The 11116-nt window shown below is 40.7% G+C and overlaps 1 protein-coding gene across 4 annotated transcripts in view; it reads left to right on the top strand.

The window, feature by feature from the left end:
- The window catches only part of Spata17 (spermatogenesis associated 17), a 229704-nt gene that overhangs the window by 30040 nt on the left and 188548 nt on the right, over positions 1 to 11116 (top strand). For 3 of the 4 annotated variants that reach the window (XM_031338137.1, XM_031338127.1, XM_031338146.1), the window contains exons 2-3: positions 2157 to 2246; positions 3079 to 3160. In XM_031338137.1, the coding sequence (XP_031193997.1) occupies positions 2157 to 2246; positions 3079 to 3160 (172 nt within the window). Of the gene's footprint in view, positions 1 to 2156; positions 2247 to 3078; positions 3161 to 8399; positions 8656 to 11116 lie in introns of those variants that run through there. The other variant, XM_031338155.1, reaches the window with a different exon arrangement.

Here is an 11116-nt window from a genome sequence, read left to right as displayed (position 1 = left end):
TCTCTCCTCTCTCTCTCTCTCTCTCTCTCTCTCTCTCTCTCTCTCTCTCTCTGCAGCATTTTGGAACTTGTAGCTGTTCCTCTAGGGTGGGACACTTTCCTCTCATTTGTGTTGACATGTCAACAGGTGATGTAATTATGTAGCTGTTGCTTAAGTGACTATATTGTTGAAGTTTCATGTGTGCAGTTCTTATGTCCTATAAGGAAGATAGGGTCTCACCACAGACACCCGAGTTTTCTGGCTATCCTTTGATGAGGGGTGAAAGGTACACTTGTCTGCAGTGTAAGGATGAGTATTAGGAATGCAGTTATGGATTATTCTGGTTTGGGAGAAAGTGGAAGTGGAAAGCTTCTGCCTCCATGACCTCACAGGCACAGGCACACCATGACCTCACACCATGACCTCACAGGCACACTGTGACCTCACAGCCACACCATGACCTCACAGGCATACCATGACCTCACACCATGACCTCACAGGCACACCATGACCTCACAGCCACACCATGACCTCACACCATGACCTCACAGGCACGCTGTGACCTCACAGCCACAACATGACCTCACAGGCATACCATGACCTCACCATGACATCACAGGCACACCATGACAGGTGGTTGGCTCTGCTTACAGTCAGGCATAGATTTCCTCCTACTGAGCAGGCTTTAAGTCCTGTACCTTCAAGGATATTTTGCCTTGCTGCTCTTATGGTGGTGTGTAGGCATCATAGCTAAACAGGAGTTTTGACTGCTTTTCTCCCTTGGCAGCCTGCACAGCTCCTATATATATATATATATATATATAGTGTGTGTGTGTGTATGCTTATATATATACACACACACACACACACATATATACATATATGTATATATATATATATTTATATAAGATTTATGTTTTATCTAACATTCATTATGAAAATAAAAATAAATCTTTGCCTGCACAGCTCCTGAAGTGCTAAGAATGCAGGCCATGCGGAACTCCTGACTCCTTGTGTATTTGATGCCAGCATACCAACGGTGCTGGCTTGCATGAGTGTTATCCATACTGCATTTTACACGTGGATCCATGTCATGCTTTTGTGTTCCTTTCTTTGCAGGTGAAAATAATTCTGGGATCTAAAAAGATGACTCAGTCAATAGAGGATCCCCTGCATAAGCAAGGCTCATGTTCTGACCTCAGTTCAGAACCCCAACCCACAAGAAAAGCCAGGCTTATGTGTCTATAACCTGAGTGCTGGGTGGTTAGAGAGACGGGTGCCTCCCTGAAGCCGACTGGCCAACCTGTCTGAATCAGCAAGCTCCAGTGAATCCGTATTAAAAATAAAAACGAGATGGAGAGTGATTGAGGAAGATACCCATGCCAACCTCTAGATGACACACAACACACCTTAACCTGGTTGCACATAAGCACAAACATACAGAAACAATAATAAGAAGGAGGTGTCACCATGTTACCAACTGTGTTCATTCAGCAAACAGGAGGTGCTAAATGTATGCCAGCCAGCTTGGAAAAGAAGCATTCTGCAGTCTGCTGTACTATCCCTTCATTGACTGGCAGTGGAAAGGCAGGATACTATCGACATCAGTTAGGAGAGATACGTAAATAACGATGTCTTCCCCCAACCTCTTCTTGTCTTTTTATAAGCTGGTGACCCACTCGCTGCATTCTTGAATAGAAGCAGACTCTTACCAGAGTAGACACTTTATGATAGATTCATTTGAATTAGAGGCAGTTCATTTAACTGATGAGCGAGTTAAATATGCAGACATTTTACTTTGTGTGATACATGTGTAGTGGCATTTAAACCATAAGTTCAAATAATTATGTTTTTAAAATACTGACAAAGTAGCACATTGTTTTTCGTTCCCTAATAAAAAAATGCTACCAAATTAATTAGTAGCATAACAGATAATTATAAAAATAAAGTAGACAAAGCTGTTGAAAGCTCATGGCTTTTCAGAGAAAGGTTAATTTTTAAAACACTGTTCATTTTTTTAAAAAATGCATTTTTCTTAATTTAGTATTTTAATTTCTTTAAAATGACATTTGAATTGTAATTACCATCTTAGAAGAAATTAAAAATTAAGGTTAACAGGTTGACTTGCCTGGGAATTACATTAGTTACTAATGAAACCCTTTTTAAACCTTTTCTAGTGCCATTGATTCATTTAGGAAATTCGAGAATGATGCGGCTGTGAAGATCCAGAGCTGGTTCCGAGGGTGCCAAGTCCGGGCCTATATCAGGTACACGGATTCTACCATAGAAACCACTTACAACCTGAAGTGCATGCTTGAGAGAATCACAGGTTGTAGATGTAGCATTTACTTCAGATACCCTCTTATTTCAATCAACAGTAAAGACATGAAGTTTTTAGTGTCCCTAGAAAGGAGCTACAATATACTTCTGATTATTTCTTATTGATACCTGAAACCGTATCTGCCATATGGAGACCTTTAAGAATTCTCTATATTGTAAGAACATTTGACCAGACGCCTCCTTCCAGAAGAAAATTCCTCAGGAAGTGCATTTATATCAAGGGATTAACTGATGGGGCAAGAGAGAGACTGGGAAAGGGGAACCTTGCGATTTCCTAACATGTTGTTTGATGGAAGCAATGATATTAAAATAGAGATTTGCCATTAAGAACTAGGAACAACCGTGAGCCTCAGTTTCTCCAAGTGTGAAAGCTCAAGCTCTTTTGCCAACTATGGCAGACAACAGCCTTTTCAGGCTGAGAAGTGGCCTTAAGGTGAAAAACAAAGCATTTATGGTCAAGAAAAAGTTTGCATAGAGTCAAGTTGAGGGTCCATATGTTTCTGTAATCTGCGTCAGTGGGAGGCAAGGACAAGAGGGTCTCCACATAGCCAAGGCCAGCCAGGTCTACACAATGACTTCCAGACGAAGCATCAAGACTTTGTATTAAAGAGAAAAAATAAGCAAGATAAAATAGAAACAGTACAAGAAAAACAAGGAAAAAATTGAAGATCCATAGAATCTTCATTTAAATATAACCTTGAGAATTATAGAGGCATCTTTCTTTCCATGAACATGCACTAATACCCATTTTCATTCTAGGCACCTGAACAGAGTAGTAACAATCATTCAGAAGTGGTGGAGAAGCTTCTTAGGCAGAAAATATTACCAACTCATTGTTGAGGTAAATATACATTTTCTATTCCGCAGACATCTGAGTTATACAACATGCCGTAAGATGTACGTTTGCACATAGTTACAAATTCCTCCTGACAAATAGTTACTGTTTAAAATGCTCCCAGAAGTCTCCTGCTCTAACGACCTGTACTGTGCTAGGTTTGGACTCTAGAAAGTAGGGTCCAGCCCAAGCAGAAGGCCACTTGGAGTATGTCTTTGGGGGCTGTCTTGTTCCAGCCCTTGCCTCTATTCCTCTTTCCTCCCTCCCCCCTCACTTCCCTTTCTCTGCTGCCTGGCCCCATTATGTGACTTTCTTTGTGCCTCTGCTACGCAATTCTATTTGATCATGACCTAGAAACAGTGGTGCCCGCCAAGCCTGGACTGAGACCTTAGAAACCACGAGCCAGAGTAAATCCTGTCTGTCAAGTGGGCTTCGGTGGGCTTCCTCTGCTCGCACCAATGCCTAGAAGATAGATAACACAAGGACAGATTTGAGCTTCACTGTGGGAAGGAGGCTTTCCTGAGAAGCTCTGGGTTATTTTTCTCTAAGTTTCTAACTTTATAGAATCTAAACTGCAGCAGCTATTTCGATTTTAATGCCTTTCTTTCACTCTGAGGGCTGGAGAGGTGGCTAGCAGATAAGAGCACTGGCTGTTCTTCCAAAGGACCGGATTCAGTTTCCAGGACCTACATGGCAGTTCACAAACTATGTAACTCCAGTTCCAGGGAGGGGTTCCAACACCATCACACCAACACACATGCAGGCACGAAAACACCAATGCACATAAAAATGAAAATAAACAAATAAATAAAATCAAAAATACCTTTCGCTGCGCATTTAGTAGACATACGTTTTGATGAGTCTTTATATGTTCTAGAGGGGTCTTGGCAAGCGGGCACATAGCCTATCCCCGAATCTTCCCCACTGTTAACAAATATCTCCCAGACAGTCAGTCAACAAGCTCATACGGAAGTTAACTAGGTAAATACAGATGTGGCATTCCCTCCATGTTCCCTGAAGTACTTTCTACCACTTTTGGTTTAGAGGTAAATGAGTTTTCTAAAATCAGTAAATAAAACTAGTGAGAAGGCTCAGAGAATGAAACTCTTGTCCCCAAGCCTGATGACCTGAGTTCACTGTCCACACCCACGGGGTGGAGGGAGACTTGATTTCTACAAGCAGTTCACACCTGCCAAGAAACAAATATAAACAAACAAACAAATAAATAAATGTAATTTTCAAAAATTTTCAAGAAATTATTTTAAATCAATAACTAACTAGTACTCTCAGAGCTCCCAGGGTCTTAATCACCAACCAAGGACTGCACATGGTGGGTCTGATTGTTCTGGCAGCATGTGTATGGTAGAGGATTGCAAAGTCGATCATCAATAGGAGGAGAGGACCTCGGTTCTGTGCCCCAGTGTAGGGGAATGCCAGGGCCAATAAGTGGGAGAGAGTGGGATGGCAGGCATGGGGAGGGGGGAGGCAACAGGGGTTTGTTCTTGTTGTTTTTGTTTGTTTGTTTTTTGGAGGGGAAACTGGGAAAGGAGAAATTTACATGTAAATAAAGAAAATATCTAAAAATAAATAAATAAATAAATAATAGTACCAAGATGAACTTCATTGAGCATTTGCATATTTGTAACTACATCGCTATGTATTTGCAGCTAGTTTTGATACCAAGCAAATGATTGAATGTGTCTTTATGCTGGTTGGTATTTAACAAGTAATTGCTATCTGCCAGGCATTTTGAAAACTTATATATTCCAGATATTCTTTAGAATTTGGCTTTTATTATATCTCTTTGGCATGTTGTGCATGCAAGGCACAGATTTGCACATGTGTGTTTGGCATCATAGTTCGCATCCCTAACAGCTTTAGGTTGTTATAATTGTTTTACATGGTGTGGCAACTCTGATCCTTGCTAACATCTCACACTGAACTTGGGCAAGGGCACACAACGTGCCTCCTTATAATGTGTTCTCCCGCTAAGGTGCTTCAGTGCACGATCTCTTAGTCCATGCTTGTGAATGGATAGAGAATGACACTCTATCCTAGCTAATAACTAACCGTACGTTATTGCTGCTCCCTTTATTGGGATGTAGAGATAAACTAGACCTAACTGGACATCAGCCCAGTTACAGTGTCTAACTTCTTTCATCATTTCATTTTGATAAATACACGGTTTGGAACACAAGTCTCTGAATTAAGAAATCAAGTGCCTGTCGCTGTGTTTAACATTTTGGACAGGAAACTTTAGAAAGAATATTTTCAAGTCCATAAGGCCTTGAGTGTTTTCACCTGCCAGGCGGGGGTTTCTCTTCTCTTCTGTCTGTCTTTCATTCTTTCTTTCTTTCTTTCTTTCTTTCTTTCTTTCTTTCTTTCTTTCTTTCTTTCTTTCTTTGTGTCTCTTTCTTTATTTCTGTATCTCTTTCTTTCTTTCTTTCTTTCTTTCTTTCTTTCTTTCATTTATTTATTTTTTAAATTGAATGCCAGGCATTTCAGAACCTACCTTTTGTTTAGAATACATTTAAATAGCCCCTATTGTTTATCTAAATGTATACAGAGGCAGAGTTTTGGTTGTATCTGAACTTAATTATGCTATTTTAATGGAGAACTTTTATACTTGAACCCATGGTAGACAAAATATCCACATTCTGTTTGCATTTCTGTCAAACACATTTCTTTTGATGCCTTTTAGTGCTAATTTTTAGACCCAAGCTTGCTTTCTTCTTTTTATTCCAATTTTGGCACCCAGATTTCTTTTTCACTGTACCTTTATTGATATTTAAGGCCATATAAATAGTGATTTTGAAGCAGTTTCAGTTGTATAAAAAAGTTGCAAATGAGTATAAAAGACTTCCATACAATGGTCACTCAGACTTCTGAACTCAGACAAAGAAGTTCCCATTATTACTTTTTTCTCTCTCAAACATTTTCTTTTATCGAGACATACACGTTGTTTTGTGAATGTGCATTTGTATGCCTGTTCTTATGTGTATAGGAACACATGTGAGCATGCATTTAGAAGCCATAGGACAACCTCATCTCATTCCTCAAGTGCCAGCCACCTTCTCTTGAGACACCCATCATAACAACCTTGTGGTGTGGATAGCCCAGGTCTTGTATTTTGATGCTAATTCTCCTCTCCTGGAAAGCACTGCAGAGGAGGAGCAAATCCCAGGTGCCTTGGGAACCTTCTCCCCATCTTAACTTTTCAAATAAAGGCAAAGGTTGATGATTGGGCAGCAAGAGGGAAGGTGGAGCTGAAAAGTTTGGGGGGAAGGGGAGAGAAGAGTTGGGAGAGGGGGAGTGCTGGAGGTTGGGGGGGTTGGAGGGGACTGGAGAGGACAGAGGACAAAGTAGAAGGAAGATGGAGCTGAAGCACATGGCTTGGAGAAATCACAAGTCATATGGGATCTAATAGATGGAAATAGAATAGTGTAGTGGTAGATCTGCCCAATCTAGGCAAGTAGCATGTTTACCAATTAACTGAGTTGTGAATTGATTGATTTGGTAAATTGGGTTTAAAATTTACCACAACACCTTCCGTATGGACCGTTATTAATGCAGTCTCCGCAGGTCAAGGAAATGACTTTTGAACTTGGCTTTGGAGAAAACTGAACCAAGTTCTGGGGACGAGCGTGGCATTAGAAAGGTGAAAGCCCTGAGGATGGCGATCTCCTGGCCCAGAGAATATGGAGAGCAGAAGGCTGGCCAGGACTGGATGTGACCTTCACACTACAGCTCTCTGCATCTTAAAGGGAAACTTAAAGCAACCTACTGCATTCACTTGCTCCTAGGAAACTTCTGTGAAGTGACACACACAGATAATGCCTTCCTTCATGTTCTAGATGACTCAAAATCTTTCAGGTTTTTCTTCTTCCTTCTTCAGTTGCCTTGAGGCTGGGCCATATGCTGTGAGTTGGTACGGCATAGTTCACACCCAAGCTGGCAATTTAAGAGGCTTTCTTGTTCTTGACTTTGCTAGTGTATAAATACCGCTATGCTCTATATCAAATATTCTTTTACTAGCACAGTCTGAGGACAATTTGGAACTATAAAGACTATTGGAATACATGATTAGTTTGATAAGTTATTGTGAAAGTATTGTATGTAATTTAGTCCTATCATTTAAATTGTGACCATCCAGCCAATGACAGACATTCATAGCATTGTGGTAGAACTGTTTAACTGATAAATATAACTGTGATTTTAAAACATTATTGTTCAATCTACAAAAATTATTTACTACATAGCTGGAGGTTCAAAGCTCACAGTTTTAAGTAACAAACCATTCTATATTCCTTACAAAGGATTGATGTTTGATAGAACATTTAACTGAATAATATGGAAAAGGAATTTACATGACTTTAAACAGGGTAAGAAAAGCCAACTCTCAACAGATTCCATTGTATGTTATTATGATAAATGCTCATTTATTTTTATTATAGAAAGAAAAACTATATAAAATATGCCACTCATTTTTAAATGAGCAAGAGACTGGCATAACTGCTTATAGACTTTTAATTTTGCATTAGACAAAGGCTTCTTCTATAGATGAGAAAATATCCCACTATCTTGGCGTTTTCTCTTTGTGGGATTTCCAAATCAGTTACAATATAGGAGCCTTCTTCACCTTCAGGGAGCCGATTCCTTCTCTTCACAGTCTTACACTTCAAAATAAACAGCAAACATGGGATGGCTCAAAACTCTGAGTTACTCCTGTAAAATTCTATTGATTTTCATCACAATCATGAAATAAATTAATTAGTTCACCTGCTCCTAAACATTATACTAATGGCAACTATGAGAAAGAATAGAGTTGGATTTAGTTTTTTATGTTAAAAAGAGGCTATTTTATCAGTGGTATCAACCACAGTGAGATCATTTGCCTGCAAACAAAGCAAAGCATGCCCTGGTGATTATCTAATGGTAAATCATTGGAATGATATTCATGCACTGGGGGCTGCGGTAATGTGGAAAACAAAGCTGCTCTTAGCAGCCTGTGTGTGTGCAGGGCTTCTAAACCCTTGCTCCCTGAGCTTTGGTAAGCACTGGTCACACATCTTGATTGGGAGGGAGGGTGGGTGTTACTTTAAATGTGATGCTTCTGAATGAGTTGACCATTTCTTCCTTGAATCTCATCTGTCTTTTCTTGATTTCTTTCAAAATGATTAACAAGAAAAGAAAGATTGGCTAATGTAGGGTTTGTTTCTGCCCCATTGTGTACTATGCATAAAAGATGTAAGACAAAACCAAAGAAGAGGAGAAATCTGACCTTCCAAGGGAAAACCCTTCCAGTAGACACTTACCCTTCAAGGAGTTAAATAGAGGAAACTGAGATGTGGATTGGAGCTAAAGTGAACAGGAAGCCTCTGGACTGGGCTGGTCTGGCAGTGTGCGCTCAGGGAGTGTCCCGGGCTGCACAGGTCGTGGTCAAAGGCTGAGCACACTAGCAGGCCTCAGGAGATGAAGACCTTTATCAGGAGTCACAACAGGTTTGCTTCTTTTTGTTCTGTTTGACTGCCTTTTTATTTGTTTGTTTTGTTTTGTTTTTATCATGGAATCATCAGAAGGGAGCTGAGAATGGAGTGAATGGACCTGACACAAGAGAAGAGGGAGGGAGAGGGGATACAACAGAGAGTTGAGGGAGGGCAATAAAATAAAGTATAATAGCACATGTGTAGGAAGTATATTACTTTGTAGGTTGTCTACAGAAACAAACATTTTACAAGTATATATTAAATTACAACTTAAAATTTTTTGAAGTTCCATTTTGTTGTCTTCATGAAGAAACTCCTGTGTTCTCTGTTTGGAAACCACTTAGCAGTACCACTGTTGTTGCCAGGGAACAACTTAATTTAAGTTCCAGTTGGCAGTGCTTGAAATAGGAATAAAGGAAGATTCTATTATATATGCTTATAAGGAAAACCAGGAAAGAGAATCTCTGCAGCCTAAAAAGGATGGTAAGATATCTCAGGCAGGACTAATGGGCAGTTGATAACAATAGAGGAATCAGATTGAAGGGCTAGGGAAGGAATCCTTAGTGATGATGGGAAAGAAACCTTGATAGTTGTGGTAAACTTTGATTGTTAGATTTTGCCCAATATGAGAGAGAGTTCTTCTCATTTATCTGACTCCTCATTATAAATTACTTCATAGAAAGAGAAAGAAGGTATAATAAAGAGGTACAGACAGGCAAAGAGGCAGAGAGAAAAGAAAGCAATATAGACATATTCTTGCCAGCAATCACTATTCTACTGGAGAAATTAAAGAGTTCTGTGCTGCATGCTTCGGCTTAGGATTTCATCACACTCACTCCTAGAGATAAATCATTCAAGTGTGTTCATAAGAGTTAAAGCATTTCATGTTATACAACTAGGAATTTGTGAAGGCCTTTTTTTCTTTTATTTCAAAGGACTTAATGAAAGTATTACTTTGTATAAATCAGTGTGATGAAGATATCTGAGTGGAGTAAAAATAAGAAATGAGTATGAGTATTAACAGTTAAAAGAAAAGATAGTCTGAGCATGCTGATGGAATAACCAGAAAGGTTGGATGAAGTGAGGGGCTCAAGGCTTCTAAGCTAAATACATGAGCATAGCCATTGTGGAGCTAAGGGTACAAAGGCTCTTAGAAGTGGCCTGCAATGCCCACAGTATAATCCTTTACTGAACAGAACCAGTGGCCAGCAAATCAGAAAGGGTGACTCTTATAAATCACAAACATGACCACTGTGGTCAATTTTTGCCAAATTAGAAATTCCACATGAGTATCAGCCACATCAGAAATATATTTATCCAATAAATAAGTACATTTTCAATAGGAATATGCATCCCAAGGGTAGATCTGAAGACTATTCTAAAAATCAGCCTAAGCAAAATGGCAAAGACCACAGGATGTTAGAACTGATCACATTATAGCCTCTGACCTCAGATATTCTTCCTCTGCTGACCTCGGGGATTCTTCCTCTGTTGACCTCGGGGATTTGTCCTCTGTTGACCTCAGGGATTCTCCCTCTATTGACCTCTGGGATTCATCCTCTGTTGACCTCGGGGATTCTTCCTCTGTTGACCTCTGGGATTCATCCTCTGTTGACCTCGGGGATTCTTCCTCTGGTGACCTTGGGGATTCGTCCTCTGTTGACCTTGGGGATTCATCCTCTGTTGACCTTGGGGATTCTTCCTCTGTTGACCTCAGGGATTCTTCCTCTGTTGACCTCAGAGATTCGTCCTCTGTTGACCTCCTGGATTCTTCCTCTGTTGACCTCAGGGATTCGTCCTCTGTTGACCTCCTGGATTCTTCCTCTGTTGCTCTCGGGGATTCTTCCTCTGTTGACCTCGGGGATTCTTCCTCTGACCTCGGGGATTCTTCCTCTGTTGACCTCGGGGATTTGTCCTCTGTTGACCTCAGGGATTCGTCCTCTGTTGACCTCGGGGATTCTTCCTCTGTTGACCTCGGGGATTCTTCCTCTGTTGACCTCAGGGATTCTTCCTCTGTTAAACTTGGGGATTCGTCCTCTGTTGACCTCCTGGATTCTTCCTCTGTTGCTCTCGGGGATTCTTCCTCTGTTGACCTCGGGGATTCTTCCTCTGACCTCGGGGATTCTTCCTCTGTTGACCTTGGGGATTTGTCCTCTGTTGACCTTAGGGATTCGTCCTCTGTTGACCTCGGGGATTCTCCCTCTGTTGACCTTGGGGATTCTTCCTCTGTTGACCTCGGGGATTCTCCCTCTGTTAAACTTGGGGATTCTTCCTCTGTTGACCTCGGGGATTCTTCCTCTGTTGACCTCGGGGATTCGTCCTCTGTTGACCTCAGGGATTCTCCCTCTGTTAAACTTGGGGATTCTTCCTCTGTTGACCTCAGGGATTCTTCCTCTGTTGACCTCAGAGATTCTTCCTCTGTTAAACTTGGGGATTCTTCCTCTGTTGACCTTGGGGATTCTTCCTCTGTTGACCT

The sequence above is a fragment of the Mastomys coucha genome, unplaced genomic scaffold (assembly GCF_008632895.1).
Source record: "Mastomys coucha isolate ucsf_1 unplaced genomic scaffold, UCSF_Mcou_1 pScaffold1, whole genome shotgun sequence".
Lineage (NCBI taxonomy): Eukaryota > Metazoa > Chordata > Mammalia > Rodentia > Muridae > Mastomys > Mastomys coucha.
The sequence above is the reverse complement of the archived record's forward strand: the minus strand, read 5'-3'. Positions and strand labels throughout refer to the sequence as shown.